Here is an 18,958-nt window from a genome sequence, read left to right on the forward strand (position 1 = left end):
ACCACCGTTCCAAGATCAGCTTGCATGCCCCAATTGGCAGTCATTTTCCCATAAGCAAACATAGCTTTCATTTATTTTCAGAATATACAGGTAAGTACCGTCGTTGCTCCTGGTATCAAGAGACCACAAAATGCGAACTTGGTGTGAAGTTTGAGTATGCATGGAGCAACAGTTCACTCAGGAAATTTTTTTAAAGTGTTCCATTTATCGATGTGACACCCTGTACTTGCCTAACAGACTGAGGTAAATGACGCCTCCACGACGTTGTCAATAGTTTGGCATTCATTTGTACTACAAGCTGCGCACTATTTTTATTGGTGTCTTGTGGTTTCGTTATGTTGATGTATCACAATTTATTTCATCTCCATTTTGCTTTCGTATGATATTCACGCACTCTAGTTTATGAAACCCTAGGTAATAACCTCCTTATCGGGCTGTTAGGGCCACTGTGAAAGTAAAAAAATAAATAAATAAAGTAATAACCTGTACCATCACAACTAAGGTAATGAATCTGCACTTATCTTTTGATGCATACATGAGATTGAGTGCTATTTGTGCCACACCCCTACAAAGGAATCTAAAGCCTTTGGAAATGACCGAGTGGAGAACAACAATCATGAATGAAAAAACAACCCCGCCCCCGCGTCGTGTACAAAATTAAACTAGCTTTGTAGATCTTCAAAGTATTGATGCAATTTAAAGAGTTGCTCCTTGGGATCCTAGGACACTCACCCCCCACAAAACAAGTCAAATCAATCCAAATAAAGCTCGTTTACTTCCAGACAAAATGTTGGAGGTACCTCACATGACAACCGGTTAGAAGGTGCTTCAAGGACCGCGTATGTGACAGCATCGTGATATAAAACAAAATAAATAAATAAATAGACATGTGATAATGCTAGGTGAAAAAAAGCACCTATTTCATGAAGTAAATGGAACAAGCTCTGTCAGAAAAAGAAAATAACAATTGTTATTCTCTTTGTTTGCCCTTATTTGACACACACAAAAGAATTACTACATGACACGCTATGATAGTGTAAAAAGTTCAAAAAACAAAAGGGCAATATATTGATTGATCAGCACACCACGTTTATGAAATTTTACAAAAATAAATAATACACTTTAGAATGGGTAGCATATATACACAAGAAAATACAGACATACTGAAACTTAGAGCATGCATACCAGTTCCTAAATTAAGCCAATACATAAAGCAAATGAGAATAACGCAATGTAAAACAAACCTGCTCTAGCTAATCATTACAAAATACTTGTGCAATCCTAGCACAAAACAGAAAACAACACTGATGAGAGAATAACAGTGATGTGTGACACATCACCCTGGTGCACGAAACAAAACTTGCGTGCCTAGAGCGAGTGGCGAGAGCCGCCTGTATTCTGTCAGGGTTCCGACGCAAGAGGTTACTTTTGGATTGTGGCCCTGCAAAGTGTGTGACCTGTTACCGCAGCTCTACCAGCTCTTCCTGCACAATGTGGCCGGCAGGACGTGGAGAGAGGAGCGCTGAAGTTTGCGTAAAAATACAAAGTGCACGTGTACACTCATGGGGCGGTGTCATCCCCACTGCACTGTGGCCTCCACCTACATCAAGACCAAAAGAAGCATCCACTACAGGCACACTCGAGTGGCCCACTGTGGATGAAATGGTGACGTGAAGGCGGCCACTGCAGCATCCTCCACTGTGCACGAGCAATACCATTCTCCAGGAAAGGCGCCTCAGTTTTCGTGCATCCAGCTTGGCATGCAGCGATCAACCTGGCCTGACGCATCACACCACACTCTATGGACCCACGCTGCCAATTTACGATGCAACTGGACTCTCCAAGTGGGATGCTAGCTCGAATGCGGCCGAATGCCCCCTACACGCGCCACTTCCCCTTCCAGCTAAAACAGACCACATCGCCAGTCGGCCCACACAGCAATGTGCGCGAAAACCTGCAGCACCTGATGTGCACAATTGAGTGCACAAAGAGACTTTGGGACTGCTGCTTTATGAGGACATTCAAGTGAGGGACGTTTCATGTCCCAAACAGGCCTCCTGTGCAACGAAAGGTCTGACTGTGTACCTCGAAGCACAGACACTGTAAATGACTGGATGCATGATTCGCACCAACTTCATGCCCGCCTTAATTATCAGCTGGCACGGCAAGCTAGGCATCCCAGTTTGGCTAACATTTCTAGACTAATCAAAAATCGTTCTCTGTCTAAATCCCTGCAGCTGTACGGAGAAAGGCAACTTCTAGTGTGAAAAATAGTTTTGGCTGTCCTGTCTGACATAGAATGACAGGAAGGGAAATTTACATGCAAGTTGTCAACAATTCGCTTGTCCAGCAAAATATTCACAAGGATCGAAAAGACCACTTGTGTTCGATGCACTAAAGGACGAAAATGACACATTTCTGTAGTTTGAAATACCTTCAGTGAGGTGCGCTACAGTCAAATGTTCCGAAAGAAAATTCTAGCTTTAGCACACACGGACACACTACAATGTCTCCTAATCGTTGCAGGTATACCTCAGAGCATCAGTCTCCACATCTCTAGTGATTCTGTCGTCTTGGAAGTGCATCCTCAATGAGTGCAAGGTAATTTAATGCAGACAATATGATTTGCCTAATATATTGTGAAGGAATTATCATATTTACAAAATGCATTCCCTCCCTTCTCTCAAGAAAAAATAAAATAAAAGAAGATAGCACGTGTATAGTCAACTCCTGTTAATACGAAGTCCGTGCATACCGAAAAAACTTCAAACTAACTGAACCTCTGGTTAAAGAAAGAGCCCAATAACAGCATCGTTACTGTGGTTCATTCCAGAAGCCGCATGCAGCACTGTGGAAGCTTCATTGTTGCCAATAGCCTGTTCACTGACGGCGCCTAACCCACCGCGAAGGAGGCGCCGGGGCCTTGTGTTTCAACCTGTCAAAAAGGAAGACGGAAACGTCCGTTCAATGCCCCCTTCACGATGAGTTAGGTTTGCTCAGTGGGTGGATTGTTGACAAAAATGTGACCTCTGCAGTGCTGCATGCAGCTTCTGAAATGAACTATAGTCCATGACATGTCTCCCTTATTGATCCCGTTAAGAATCTTGACTTCCATTCCTAAGTTGGGTGTATGACACAGGTTGCGATGACAGATGACACTTATCTCTAAAATCGAAGCCTGAAGCGTCACCCAGACAAACTGCTTACAAGGCGTTGTGCACAACAAAAAAGCTATGAACTTTAAAAGAGAGATAAACATTCGATGGCACGACTCTCAACTGGCCTGCTGGTTTATTAACTGTACGCTGCCTCAGTTGTGATGGCACTGACATCAGTACAGAACACGGCGCTGTTTTTGGGCTCGAAAATTTAGAATTTTTTCTAGAAAGGACGGTCACCTGAATGCTTTTTATCTGAAATCACTTCCAATTGGCCAATGTAGTGGGTTTCAGCTTCAAAATATCGAACAATTTCTTCAATTGGATTGGAAGTCAAATTGCATGCCAGGACCAGGACATCACTTCCAATTAAACGAAAATTCCAATTAAGCAACTGAAGTATCGATAGACGACTGTACATCAGGTCAGAGTTATGCCCCCCCCCCCCCCCCCCCCTTTGTTTTTATCTCCACAACATACACTTTTCTCGATGAGACATGCAATAAACAAAATTCCTTGACTCAAACCCAGGAGAAAAAGTTCTTGTACCCCTCCTTGTTCTTGAGGTCTCATTGCTGTGAAGCTTGCCCCCTTTTTCCCTTTGCCAGTGCTATCAATGCTCAAGGGCGAAACAGCACCACCTGGAAGAGGGCCCGGTACTGAGCACCCCGCTAGCAGCAGAAACTGCAAGCTTGGGAGACAGCAGCTGCTCTCTTAAACACAGCGCATACGGTGGCTGCAGTTTATTTGGGTAAAAAATGGGAAAATAAAGTAAGGGAAGCATAAACAATAACAACAAAAAGGATAAATGACCCTGTTCCTTTCAACTGCAAGGTGCTGCAAGCTTTTAAGTGGTTTATTTCATCTCTTCAAATCACAAAAACAAGGTTTGGTGCATGTTGGCCGCAAAATACTTCAAGCAGCCAGCTCTGCCTTTTGGCAGTTTGGCGCAATTGGTGCAGCAATTGCGTCTCCGCCACTTTACTTGGTATTCCTGTTGAACTTTGTAACTCGTCATTCTTCAGCAGGCTTAATTTACTCGTCGAAAACTTGATTATTGATATTTTTTAACCAATCAAAATGGAAAAATTGGATGACGCTGGCCAGACATCATCTGGATGATTGGTACTGTTTAGTTTTGATGCTTCAATATGCAAAAACTTTGATTCAAATTTTTAGTACAAGCAATGAAACACCGTGGAAATTTTTTCCAGCTGTTTGTAAGAAGCTGTGTGTCAACAATGTTATTTTTTGTTGCCTAAAATTCAATGGCAGAAAAGAACACCATCAAGGAGAAAAAGATTTTGGAAAAGATTTCCCATCGTTTTAGATGGCAAATGAATGACACATACGGTACTGACATCGACAGAGTAGGGTCCTTGAGACTGCAGAGTTACCCAGGTGCTGAGACTGACTGTGACCACCAGCGAGTGTCCTAAATGTACTTGCACCCAGACAGCACAAAGACCAAATGCATTGCGCAGTAGTGTGCACTTCGCCTTTGCCCCAATGGAGGGCGCCACAAATGCTAGCAATCTCTGCCCAACTGCGAAGCCCCCACGCTTTGGATTAAACTAAAACTGATGACAACATGAGATCAATGTGAGAGATGCGAGCACAAATGGGCATCATTTTTATGAAGTGTGCACAAGGACACCGCAAAACACAACACTGCTGAGTGCACTCCCAGTAAACGGTGCTGCTTGCTGTGAGCAGCTGCAGGGGCGACGTGCGGAGCTGAAAGGCTCCCCCGGTTAGGTGTCACAACACGTGGCCCGTAAATGGCCCGAAAATATCTTCGTTGCTCGTGCTGTGCAATGCCTGTCTGTTGGTACAGGGGGAATTGAAAGAAATGCAACGAAGCATACAGCCTCCGACGCATGCTGCACCATCTGGATGAAAAGTCGGTAAACTGTGCACATGCACACTCCTTTGAGAGCGTTTGAGAGTGTGGCCTACGTTTATGGGAAATGCTTGACCAAGAAGCGACGCCGGTCGTTTATTTTGAGGCACCTTTTCACGCTGCGTCACCACTGAGCAGGGTGATCGTTGAAGGGCATCCTGCTAGCTGCAATCATCCTGCTGTGCGCTTGGCTCCCAAATGTAGTAGATCACCAGATGCTCAGTGGTGACAGAGTATAAAAAGATGCCTCAAAATAAATGACTGGCATCGCTTTTTTACAAAGTATTTCCCTTAAAAGTAGGCTACACTCTCAAATGCTCTGAAAGAACTACGCATGCATGAAGTTTACTGACAGTGCAGCCAGACAGTGCAGCATGCGTCGGAGGCTGTGGGCTATGCTGTGCGTATTTCTTTTAATCTCCCCTGTACATCTCAAATCCTTTGCCGCAGAAACATGCTCACTGGCAGAGCCTATGGCCATCACACGGAGCATTTACACCCATTTTGTGGCATATATGTGACAGGGACAATCAAACTATCTCGATGGTTTTGCTGTCTATGCGGACTGAGATGACCAAGCCACATGACAATGATCCCAGATGCTGGCAGAACACTTCATTGCACACGTAAATGACTAGCAAAAAGCAAGAAACAAAAGATAGCCTAAACTGGTGCTTCAATATGTGCACGAGAATGTTTGGTCCTATCAAAAATGTTTCTAAAGACACAATGAGAATACAGCAATAAAACTCCATCAGAATATGTTATGAAAAACTATATTGGTACGCCTCCCTAATTTATATGAGCACAAAATGCACTAAAAGTACAGCTATAAAATTGCACCAGAATACACATATTGCACATAGCTACGTCTCCCTAGTTTGTATAACCCTATTCAAGCACATAACACATACAAATAATTGAACACATACTACATCATACGAAATAGAAAACCTAGAATTGCGACATTGCATTTAACCGAACACCTGAGAAAGCACATTGAGCACTGCAAAATGAACGTGTGCAGTTTAGGTTAGGAAAAAGACATGCTTGGTCTTGCTGCCTGCATCACTGACACACAGCATGCTGGCATTGTGTCCAAGAAGAACCCCAAGTGGGCACAGACCTGGGCCTATCTTCAGGATGCTACATGTGGAGCCCAAAGCGTTGCTGCTGCTTCCAGCTGGCAGCTACGGTTGAGCCTCGTCACAATAAAATTGTATCGGGTGCGACAATCGATAAAACTAGATGTGCATGTTGTGTAATACATGCTTGAACACATGCCAAAATGGCATTACAAAGTGCTGCTGTCTGGTTTCCTGCCTTTTGGGCAAAGTTGAAATAAAATGATCTCTCCCGCACTACTTGATTAGTCAATGTGGAGTGCCCACTGGTTACTAACATTGTGCTGCACGCTATGTGGACCCTCGCTAAATCAACAAATGCCCCTTTTCTCAATGCCCTGAAGCGCAGGCACTGCCTGTTGAAGGCCACATGGTGGCTTCCAACGCTAGCTCGGACGCAGCTGTGCTTTAGAGGCCAGGAGCGCAACCGTCAAGGGCAGACAGGAGAGCTCACCCTGAAAGAGAGTTCCCATTGTGTGTCACACTCGATCACTCTCTTAGAAGCAATGAGTTCTGAGGAGGGGGGGCAAAAATGGGCTTAGTGGCTGGATGTTTTGTTGCACAAAGTGCATGGGCCGTAGGGGTTTTCCCCTATTATAATCAAGGAAAGGAAAAACGAACTTGAGACTCAGTGGGTACCCGCCGCGGTGGCTCAGTGGCTCAGGCGTTGCACTGCTGAGCACAAGGTCGCGGGTTCGATTCCCGGCCGCGGCGGCCGCTTTTCTGATGGAGGCGAAAAGCAAGAACGCCCATGTGTACGAGATTTCGGGGCACGTTGAAGACCCCCAGGTGGTCAAAATTAATCCGGAGCCCTCCACTACGGCGCGCCTCATCGCCTGCATTGCGTCGGCGTGTTAAACCCTACAATCAATCAATTGAGACTCAGTGGGTTCTACCTGGCAATTGGCTACATCCCTGTCATGGCTATAGTAACGAGGTTTGACTCACTACATCATTACAAAGTGGTTTCACTCTGCACAAGAGCCCCCTGACTAAAGGTGTTTTCCATGCACGAAATCAGAGCAGAAGTGGGCAGTTTGTGTCTCACAAACAAAGAACACCTGCTATGAAGTTGTGGTCACTTGTGCAGCGAACACTTGGAGCAGTGGAAAGGGCCCTCTTTGAGTGGGCCGATCACCGGCGGCTGGCCGGCTTGGCGGACACTGCAATTCCAGACACCCTCGGGGGCGGCCTGGACTCCGAAGAGGCTGCCCTGCGGCGAGCCGCACTCGCGGCAGTTGCGGGGGGGGGCCTGGCCACGGGGCTCCCCGCTGAAGCAGCAGGCGGCGGTCGCCGCCGGTGCAGCAGGGGGGGAGGTGGCCGGCTGTACGGGTCCCGCTTCTGCTTGCGCAGCTTCCGCGACAGCTCACGCTCCAGCAGCTCCGCCTCCTGCGCACGGGGCCATGGCTGCCGCGGCCGCTGCCCAGCAGCCGTGCCGCTGCTCACCTGCAGGCAGTGGCTGACCAGGTTGGACTCGGCATCGATGGCGGCCACAAAGTCTGGCGAGCAGGCATCCGGCGAGGAGTGGTCGTCCGCCCGGCTGTTGTTGTTGCTGCTGCTGCTGGGCCCCGGGGCGTCCGGCTTGATGGTGAACGGCGGCACGCGCACCACCTGCCCCGAGCAGCGGTGCGAGTCCTCCTGGGATGGCCTCAGGCTCTGGAAGGACTGCGCCGGGGCCCGGGGCTGAGGGTGGGCCCACCCGGCCAAGCCGGCTGGGCCGGGCGCCCACGTGGCGGCAGACTTGGGCCGGGCCCCTGCGCACGGCCACCGCCACGGGCACCCTCACTGCAAGGGCTGCCCCCGCCTCCATCCCCCGACAGGGCGCCACCACCTCACACTCTGCTACACCATTTCACACGCTTACCAAACAAGAGCCACCTTTTTACTTCACAACTCACACCCGAGAGGAGAAAAATTAGCCGCCTACTTACACGTATGGCCATTTTTTCAGATGAACAGCATAAGAAGAGAATTTACTCAATCATACCCTCGATGGCTTTTCTCATGCACACAACTCACAAAGAGAGCTTGCGCTTTATATTGTGGCTGTGACAGGACTAACATAAGCCTCCACACATCTCTCGGGAGCTGCAGTATGAAGGGGCCGATGCATGCAAACACCACATACCGTAGCTCAGATTGTAAATGCTTCATGTGCTAAGCCTACACCTCCCTAGGAGGCACACCATACCATAGTGCTTTGGAGATCTTAAACATGCGTCTAAATCTTGACACTCCGGCGTTTTCGTTTTTTCTTCATAGAAGAAATGGATGTTGCAGCTGTAATCAAACCTGCATCAATTTGGACTCAGCTGCACAACACCTTAGCAACTGAGCCATTGCAATGGGTATACTATACCACACCACCTATACCTCCTGGGAAAAGTGCGTTAGCTATCTCTACCACCATTCACTGGTACACTGCTTTAAAGGGACACTAAAGGCTGAATCAAATTTTGTTTCAACTGAAAGATCAAACGCTTCGTAGCACTCTCAGCTTTTGTTCGACGAGCAACGATGCATTATTTTCTGAGAAATCCACAAAGAAAGCTGGCATTCCTTCCTCCCACTTACCTTTCATTTGTTTCGTGACATAGACATTGTGTCGCAAAGTAGGAGTGAGGCACCAGTGCAGTCTGGCAACAGTAGCTTTTGCATCACCAAGCCATGGCCGACCACCGAGAACGTTTCTTTGACCAAGGAGGCCAGCTTTCACTTTTATTATTTGTCACCGACCAAACGAGAAATACTTTTCACCACTCCCGCGGCCATTGTGCCCGCCTACACCAGACACCCAGACTTCACGCCAGCCGCGAATGAAGCATATCGTGCAAGAGCGGCTGCCCAACTAGGCATCGCTCAAGTGGCAGCCTTCATCTCAGCTCATCTGGTGATCACGCCCATCTCATATTTTCTCCCCTCACGCGACGCGCCATTGATATCACACACACTTCTCGCAACTGTCTTGAGTAGTCTTCGTGGCCGAACCGTCCAACTTCGGGGCGGCTCCGCCAGGCCCAAACATAACAAGGGTGGAGCTATGCACGCACACTGTACAGATTATTTATCAACGGTGGCTCACAGCAAGCGGTAGAGCACAAGTTCGGGGCGGTCAAATAACCACGTACAGTAATTACCCTAACCATTCACAGGTGATAAGGTTCGAACTGGGTGTCGGCACACCTTATCGATAGCAACATCCGTGCACAGACAACGGATTAGATGCTTCGGCGGGTCGGGTCGCTTAAACACCTGCAGTGCATCTTGTCCCTTTGCCGCTTCCTGCCTGCTTGCAGAAGCTCAGGCGTTCACCGTGGTAGATTTCTGACTTCGCGAATTGCGCACCATTGCTTTTTTTTTTTTAACGAAACGGACAGCATGATGGCTGACAAGCGTGAGGGAAACAGCCTGTCTCGCAATGCATAAAATCTGTTGTCTGCATTTATTAAATTACTCCAGCTCACAGAAAGCTTTGATTTAAATTTATTTCACGTGCTGAACCACATCAGCGCTGTTTATATTAGGAAAAACATTTATAAATGCTTCTCCAATGAGTTCTCGCAGTGCACAAATATTGTGACGTCACAAACCGTAGTACCCGAAAGCGTGCGGGGAGTTGGCACCTGTTTTCACATTTCTGACATTTTCTTCCTTATTTTAACCCTTTGAGGGTCGAATTTTTTTGAAAAAAACTTTCCCTGGTGGTCAAATTAGTTTATTGCGGATTTGGAATGTACAAAATGTCTAAAGAGTAGATTAAATGGTAAAAAATGATCAGGAACAGTATTTTCGGGTCAGCATCACTTAGAACTGAAAAATGTTCAATAGTATTTCACAGTGTGGTATTCCTTGAAACACGGGTCTACGCACAGTGCCTTATCGCAGTCTGCCTGCGTAAAGCACGTGTCCGAAAATGAGATGTCTTCTTCCGATGAAAGACTGTCTTCTGATTCAGACTCGGTGATAGGAGCAAGCTCAGAGTCGGAAGAGTCATCGCAGTTGGTGTCATCAGAACGGGCAGTTCGTTGGGCCATATCGCCGCTTTGCCGTGCATCTGAAGAACTCGAAGGCAACTCAGTAAACAAGGAGAGTGAGAATAACTCGTGCGCGCCGGTGATAAACAAGCTAATAGCAGCGCCAATATAGATAGAAATCAACTTCCGCCGCCCCCGCAACAGAGTCTCCGAGTAGGTTACTTCAGTTCCAAACAAGGAGGGCGAGAATACCTAGTGAGCGTGGGCAATAAACCAGATAAGAGCAGCGCCAATATAGATCGAAATCAACTTCCGCCGCCTCTGATAGTGAGCGCCGATCAAGTTTCGCGCGCCTCCGATGCGATCACGTGGCGAAACTGAAACCACGAAACGCGTTGACACGTACAGACGCCGTAACGTGCCGAAGCCAGAGAGTTCTGTTTTTCACCGCAAGAAGGTAGCACAATCAAATTTCAAACACTTCTTGTAAGTCCCAGGAGGTGGCAGCACCTTCCAGGGAGCATGCATCGTTAATATGGCGCGAGATTTTAAACGGATGCTTGAAATCGTACCCGTACGGCAAAGACCTTGCAGGACGGAAAACCGCCGCAGTACACGTACGGCAAAAACCCTCAAAGGGTTAAACAACTGCAGGTTGTGAGAACAGTGAATTTGGATTCTCGGAACCCTAATCTATTAATACAGGGCCACTTGTTTCCACACTTTAGTGTCCCTTTAAAGGGACACTGAAGTGAGATTGTCAAGAAGTGAGATTGTCAAACTTCTGTTTTTGTTTGCATTGCACAGACTGGCTCGAGTAAACCCACTTTTCATCGTTTATCCGGTCAATGAAGCAGTATTTAATTTATAAAGCCTGAACGGAGAAAAAAATACCTTGCGACATTTGCGGCGGCCCCAACAAGCCAACAGTAATGATGCGTATTTGAGTTGCGATATGATTAGACGATGTCCAAGATTGGAATTCAAACCAGTTTTGGTTTCGGCTCTGTGCAACAACACGATTGGCATCCGACCTTATCATTGGTTGGGAATTCTCGATATCACAGGAATCAATACTGCACTTCTGCCATATTGTCAGCTGTAGAATGGGTCACATAAGCCTGCCAGCACTGCTTGGAATTGTAACGTTCACTAGTCTCAACGGTCTCTGCGTCATCGAAAATGCTCAACTGCGAGTTCGCTTCGCCACTACCTCTGCAGCTTGCCTGGCTCGTGCCTGTGTCCTAAGAGGCGTGGTCGCACCAGACCCAGAATCGGCTGATTCAGCACTGTGCCCGCAAGCACTGTCAGTGCTTATGTCAACACCACGCCAACGTGAACTCGCCACAGCGTCAGTGTCAGTCTAGACGAGATCTACCAGCTCACTTGTGGAGCAATGAAGGTTGCAGCACAAAATGGTGAATGAAGTATAGAAAACATTACCTAAGTACAAAAAAAAAAAAAAAGCCCTATAGGGGATGCGAACTTGCTAATTGTGACAGACCACACCCAGTGCTTTAGACAATAGGCCATAGCCCTGGTGCATCGGGGATGTAAATAAAAGTATATATCCTATAACCTGTTTATTTTTTTTTTCGGCATTCCCAGCAGCTTAGATGGCTATTTCTTGACTAACACTTGTGTAGTAAGTGTCCCCGAAAGTCCCACGAATATCTTTTCTCTAGTAACAGCATTCCTTAGGCAGGAAAAACAATCACAACTATGCGGTCGTGCTGCTGACCGCTGTGCTAGTTCACCCAATGCAAAAAGTACTTCCTGCACTTGGCAATAAATGCTTTGGTTGATTTTAATTCCATAGTACGTACATTAACATCGCTGAAACTTTTCCTGCCTTTAAAGGGACACTGAAGCTATTTGTAAACATTGCGGGATTACTAGCACAAATTGCTGTCCGGAGTCCATAGGCCATGTTTCGACCACTTTGAGTGAGTTTACGCAAATGTATTTAGTAGATAAATCAATTCGAAATTGCTGTCCTTCTCTCTGCATCCTCGCCCATTTTCTGTGGCGTTTTCGTGTGATGTCAGGAGGAAATGACTTTGCTTGACTGCGCTACTGCACGGCTCGCTGACGAAGCTTCTGACAGAGTCAGTTGGCCCAGCGTTTAGTCCTCCGACCCCCGACGGGTCGTCGCAATTCATTCGCTCAGTTGAAACTAAGCCATGACGCGTTTGCGAATGGAAGAATGTGCATTTCTTTAGTTTGTTAGTTTGTACACTGTATCAAGCTCCAAGTCCAGGTCGCTCCACACAAGCGCTGCACAAGCGCATATGCGACGCTTCGCTGACTGGTACGCTAGTAGGAAAACCTAAGGCCACTTGAAGGCGGGATAAGAGTCAGCAAAGACAATATAGGTACTAAGAAAATAAAATCAACTGAAACTTTTACCGTTCAGCGTAAAACTAGGTAGCAGGAAGCACTTCTGTACGCTGGGTCAGCACAGCGGTGAGCACGACCACACACCTCCGAACGCTTTTCTGTCTAAGAAATGCAATTGCTAGACGTGCGATACTGTGAAAATTTGGGGGATGCTTAGTGCACGAGCGCTATACAGCAAATAGACACCTAAGCTGCTTGAAATGCTAAAACTTAATAAAAGTGTAAACTGGTTATACATTATACAGTCTAGTCCACTTAAAACAATATCCAAGTGCCAAGGAAACTCCCATCGTTATAACGGATGATTGTTATATGCGGGTTGCTAAATAAAAAGACGGAGCAGAGCTCAGAACATTTTATTTGCAGGCAAGCAAGGTTGTACTGCTACCTATTTGTGGAAAAGAAGCCATACTCGGTCAGCTTTGTTTGCTGCACATGAAGCTGGCACACATCTTTATCAAGACCATCGATAGGGGCTTCACCTAGTTGAGCGAAGGGTCCTTGGTGGAAACGAAGACCCTGAGAGACTATCATGCATTGGGCCTCCTGCGAAGGTGCTACCCAAGTAGGCTGTGCAACCGTGTCGTCAGAGTTGTCGCTGCCACCACTGTCCGCAGCACGTATCCACGCAACGATCACCTCATCAGTGAGGTACTCAGACGTTTCCAACACACCGGCCCTGACGTCTGATCCACGGAAAAACGGAGGTAGTTGAAGAGGCACCCAGTCAAATTCAAAGCAGCAGCCACGGGGACGAGGCTGCTGCTTTGGCTGCGGCAGCATCGGGAGGGGTGTTTGGAAGGAGAACTGTTCCCCTCCTCCTCTCGCTTCCTCGTAAGCTGCGCAGTTGACTCGTTTTCTGAGGGGTGGACGGGATGTGAGGCACATCGCGGCGCATGGTGTCGGCGTGGTTGGCGTGGAGAGCTGGCGGCAGCACGCATTTTTGGTGGTTGCTGCAACCGGATTCAATCGTTATATCCGATATCGCGGCACTGGAGCATTGTAATAAGCGGTTTATTTTCCCATGGAAAGCATACAAAAGCGGACGGTGCCATAGCTGTTTATTGTTATATCCGATACAGTCTACGCTCGTTACAGCGGATCCGGCAACAACGGACTTTTGGTTACAACAGACCATTTCTGTTGGTTTGTCTGGTCCCCATGCATTTTAAATGGAGTCCACTCCGCTCACAACGGACCCGGCTAGAGCAGACTATCGGCTACAACAGACGAAATTTTAGGCGAAAATTGTTTCGACTGAAAGTTTATAGTGGACTTCCGCGATCCCGGCACCCGATGTGCTTTTTCTTTGTTTATTTTTGCAAGAAAACTGTTATGTGTGGCAACATTGCTGGCAGTCGGGTCATTGGCGCAGCCAAGCCAAGCCAGTGCCAGTGGCTTTTTTTTGTTCGACTAGCGGCATGAGCAGCAGGGTAGCTGATTTCACTGTCGGATAAATTAAGCGTTATTAACGCTGTTGAACATGGGAAAAAACAGGCCGACATCGCCAGAAGTACAGGCCTGTCTAAGCAGACAGTCCGCTCTACTTTCAAGAACAAGGCCGCTGCCGATAAACGCGACTCCGGTGAGATTGAAAACAGGGCTATCGAATACTTGAAGTGGTGCACCCGGAAAAGAGTCTGCCCTCGTCAGTTTTTTTATGTAATAAAAAACTCGGGTTCAGTGAAGTTCGGCTTTTATTATTCCCACGCATGCATCGTTCCCATTCCGTTCGGTGAAAAAGGTAAGAAATGCCTCAAGTAGGGGGGTTGTTCCCCATCCATTGTGTGCTATCTGCCGGTAACCGTGCGCAGTCCAACTGGTCTAACTTTCGATTTTACAGCTGACCGTCATCAGATTATTTCATTACAGCTGTTTCAATGACCAGACTAAAATCGCTAAAAATGTGGAAGCTGCCTTGAGGGAACGTTAGGCAGCAATCCGATTTGTTTGATGAACGGTTTCGGGAAAGCCTGCCTCGTCGTGAGGGGATTTAAAAGAGCCTAGCTAATGTCGATGGCCACGACTGATGTTTTATAGCTGGTTAATAATTGCGCCTAGTTATATTTTTGCTTTATTTGCTCAGCTTATCATGCGTCTTTACACTCTTGACCGCATGCGCTAGGCCTTCTCCAAGTGCCAGGGCTAAGCTTTGGAAACGGTGTTTAGGTGTTTACGCGATTCTTTGCCCTCACGCGAACACTGTGCAGAGGTGTTGCAGGCGTTTAGAAAGACCAAAGTGTATGTACTATGCATATGCAATGTCGACCAAAGTACCCACTTTAGGGCTCATAACCCTTCCCCCTCGTCGGATACTGCATACTTCGGCTACAGCAGACGTTTTTTTCCGGATTCAGAGGGTCCGTTTGTTACAAATGGTATCGTTTTAAGTGGACTCGACTGTATACCTGATATTTCCAACCCATGCAGAGCTGGCCAGTGGCCAAGTGGTCTGCAGCCCTAGCCATGTTATTTTGCAAGTTGCAAGTTCGAATACCCGAGGATACATTTTTTTTTTGTAAGTTGATTTTTTTGTTTTCGGCCAATGTTTTCTATACTGAGTTCATCATTTTTGGGCCGTAACGTTCCCTGCTCCACGAGTGAGTTCGCAGAGCATGCGCAGACTGACACTGACGTGCTAGCGAGTTCTCGTTGGCGTGCTGTTGCCATAAGCACCGACTGTTTGCGGGAGTGGGCACAGGCCAGAATCAGCAGACCCTTGGCCTGGTGCGAACATGCTTTTTACGATACAGGCATGAGTGAGGCAAGCTCCAAAGATGGGGGAAAAGCGCATGACATTTGAGCGTCTGCAGGGACGTGGAGGGCGTTCATCCACTGCGTAGGCCTCGGCTAGTGATTGCTACGATTCCAAGCCGTCCTGGGAGGCTTATCTTTGGCATTTTACAGCCGACAACATGGCAGAAGTGCGGTACGACGACTACTAAGATATCGAGAATGCCCATCCAACGATGCCGTCGAATGTCAAGCGTGTTGTTTTACAGAACCAAAACTGACACTTGTTTGAATGCTAACCTTGGACATCGTCCAATCAAGGTGCATCTCCTCCTGTCGTCACAGCCTTTAGTTGGTGCGGCTGCCGCATACCGCGCATGGCAGTTTTTCTTCTTTTGGGCTTTATAAAATAATTACCTACTTATCAACAGGATAAATAATGAAAAGTGTGTTAATTTGAGCCAGTCTACGTAGTGCAAGCAAAAACGGGAGCTTGGCAAATTCGCTTCAGAGTCCCTTTAAAGGGGCCCTGAGATGGATTCCAAAGTGGCTTTGTTTGTGTCTGAATTCTACTCTACAGTTCTTCTAGAGGGAAGTCCAAAAATAGTAAGCATATTCGCGCTAACAAAAGTTATTACCCCGACGAGACAGAACTATTTGCTGGCTTGGCGGCTAGCGATGACGTAGAAGTCCAACTTCGTCCGAAGCGAAGCACTCATTTCATGGTTGGCCACGGGAATTCGCTTCTAGGTCTGCGATTCGACGGCGGCGGTTCAACCCTACCTCGTTTGTTTACAGTGTCCCGTTACTATGGTTACTACAGCAAGTGAGTCGCACATGAGACGATGACGCTTTTTTTTTTGTTGTTGAGCTAGCTTCTCAGTCCTTACGGACATTGAGTAGGAGGTACTGTGTATACCGTGATTGCGGGAGTCGACTTTGCATGTGTGAGAGTTACCATGGACGGTAACCTACTTTTACCGTTGCTACATAGCGAGCTCCCTGCGCCGGCAAAGTGTACGCTCGTGTCTCGATTAGATTAGTACACCAAAGCACTCCGCTCGGCGATTCATACAAGTAATCCTAGTTGATGTTTATTATGTTATTCTTGCTAATGATGCTGAGGAGTACGACACATGACAATTTTTTTCTAAAGAGCGAGCAAAATATCCGTTAATCCTTCAACTGATTTATTCAGCCAGCGAGAGCACACCTGAGCATGCGCCTAGTGATCACGAGCAGTGCCCGGCGTCGTCCAAGCGCTACGTCAGGAGCTCCCGCCTTCGTCGTCTCGGCGGGGCGGGCCCTTGGTGAGCCGTTCGCTACAACCGCATAACGGAAACAACGTCGACGCTACTCTCGAAACACAAAGGAGGGTGCAAAGAATCCTTTCGGGTACAGCAGCCAAGAAAACAAATGAAACTGCTGAAACTCTTATACCAGAAACGGAGTGCTGAGTGCTTGCACCGTGCACGTCGTTGCTGCTCCTGTGCTCAATATACATATCCTTCCGCCAAGAACAGGTGAGCGTCGAGCCGGGTGTGTAATCGACTTACACTTCGCTATAATATCTGGCACTGCATAAACGGAAACGGACACGAAGGATGTATTTTGTAGCTTTCTGGTGTTTTTACGGTCGTAAAAAAATGCTTAAATCAACGTCGGACTAGTACTTCACAGATTACTTCAAGAAATAGCCGTTGCACTCTGAAACCATCGACCCCAAAAAAAAACCCATCTCAGTTAATTGGCCTATGATTTTCTACTAGCGTACCAGTGAGTGAAGCACCACATGTGCACTTGCGTGGGTCTAATTTGACCTCATAGAGTTTTATAAGCTTGGTACAGTCTGCAAACTAACAAACTAAAGGCACATTCTTCCAGGCACAAATCGTGTCGTGGCTTAGTACCCATGGGCGATCCCTGCTGAGTGGCGGAGCATAAAACTGGTCACGTGAGCAGACTCCCGCGGGCCATAAAGACGGACTTTTTAATCCATGTGAATCTGCAAGGAGGACACATGCCCGTTTTTCATTTCCGTCACTAGTCTGCAATGTGCACCAACTTTGTTCAGGTGAATGCTCCTTTTACCACACCTGCTACAGCCCGCTCTAGTTAACACCAAGTCCACGGGGACCGCGAAAAGCTTGTAATTAACCGAACTTGCCAATAAACAAAAGGCACTGTAACAGCACTGTTACAAGTCTGCAACACGTCTCCCCTCTTGATTCTGTTCAGAATCTTGACTTTCACCCCCAAGTCGAGCGTGCATCGCAGGTTGCCATGGTAGTTAAGACTTAACTTTTAAAATCAAAGCCTGAGGCGTCCACCACACAAACTTGATTTATTTATTTGATTGATTGATTGCAGGGTTCGACGCGCCGACGCGCTGCCGCAACACAGGCGATAAAGGGCGCCGTAGTGTAGGGCTATAGATTAATTTTGACCACCTGGATATTTTTAACGTGCACCGAAATCTCGAACGCACGGGCGTTTTTGCTTTTCGCCTCCATCAGAAAAGCGGCCGCTGCATCCAGGAATCGAACCCGTGTACTCGTGCTCAGCAGCACAACGCCTTAGCCACTGAGCCACCACGGCAGGTACCCCACAAACTGCTCACACAATGCTGTGCGCACGCACGCACGCACGCACGCACACACACACACACACAAACCAGAGAGATGCACACGCTGGCACGGGTCTCAACTGGCCTGCTGCTCTATCAACTGTACGCAGCCTCAGTTGCGATGGCACAGACATGAGTACAGAACACAGCGCTGTTATTGCACTTGAAGATTTTAAATTTTATCTAGAAGTGACGGTCACGTTGATGGTTTTTATCCGAAACCACTTGCAATTAACCGATGTAATGGGTTTTAGCTTTGAATTGTCGAGCGATTTCTTCCATTGGATTGCATGTCGAATTTCCCGGACCAGCACATCACTTCCAATTAACTGAAAATTCCAATTAAGCAACTTGGAATTATCGAGAGTCGAATGTATATGAAACCGACGCATGCTCCTCTGATTTTGCCCATTTTCAAGCTAAGGTGGGAGGACGCTTGCAGTCGACAGTGCCACTTATCGATGCTATGCAGTAGTTCACAAGTGCCTGTGAAGTTTAACTGCAATCCAAGTACAGATCCGCATTTGCCTAGGAGGTGATGAGCCGTGGCCGTTCTCAACGCTGCGCATCTTTGCATGCCTCATGACAAACATGCTCTCTCTCAGTGTCCCCAAACCCACCGTGCCCCACCAATGCAGCAGGCGAACACCTCTGCACAGGCCTGTTCCGAGCCCGTGCAGGCACCAGGAAGCACAACACGAAGGAGTGGCGGTACCTCTTACCAAGCTCTCGAGGCACCTTGGGAGCAGCTCCTCTTGATATCCTGCAGCTCCGGGTCTTTTTCTCGGGCCTTATCTGTGATACATGGGATACCGTAAAACCCACACTGTTGCCAACTGAAGGGCAAAGGCCTCTCCCGTAGATCTCTGATTATCGTGGTCCTGTGCTAACTGCGACCAACTTATCCCCGCAAACTTCTTGATCTCATCGCCCCATCTAACCTTCTGCTGCCCCCTGCCATGCATGCCTTTTCAGGGATCCACTCTGTTACCCTTAATGACCAACGGTTATCTTGCCTTCGCATTACATGCCCTGCCCAC

The 18,958-nt window shown here is 47.5% G+C and overlaps 1 protein-coding gene across 1 annotated transcript in view; it reads right to left on the minus strand.

Annotated features, from left to right (window-relative positions):
• Positions 1-5,457: 5,457 nt before the first annotated feature.
• LOC144177141 (uncharacterized) overlaps positions 5,458-18,958 on the minus strand; it is a 70,823-nt gene continuing 57,322 nt past the window's right edge. The window contains exons 14-16 of the mRNA XM_077705253.1: positions 18,641-18,713; positions 7,632-7,939; positions 5,458-7,574 (exon numbers count right to left, since the gene is read on the minus strand). Of these exons, the coding sequence (XP_077561379.1) occupies positions 7,320-7,574; positions 7,632-7,939; positions 18,641-18,713 (636 nt within the window). The 3' untranslated portion in view covers positions 5,458-7,319. The remainder of the gene's footprint in view (positions 7,575-7,631; positions 7,940-18,640; positions 18,714-18,958) is intronic.

The sequence above is a fragment of the Haemaphysalis longicornis genome, unplaced genomic scaffold (assembly GCF_048455015.1).
Source record: "Haemaphysalis longicornis isolate Haplotype H1 unplaced genomic scaffold, Haemaphysalis longicornis Haplotype H1 scaffold_1, whole genome shotgun sequence".
In the NCBI taxonomy this organism is placed as follows: Eukaryota; Metazoa; Arthropoda; class Arachnida; order Ixodida; family Ixodidae; genus Haemaphysalis; species Haemaphysalis longicornis.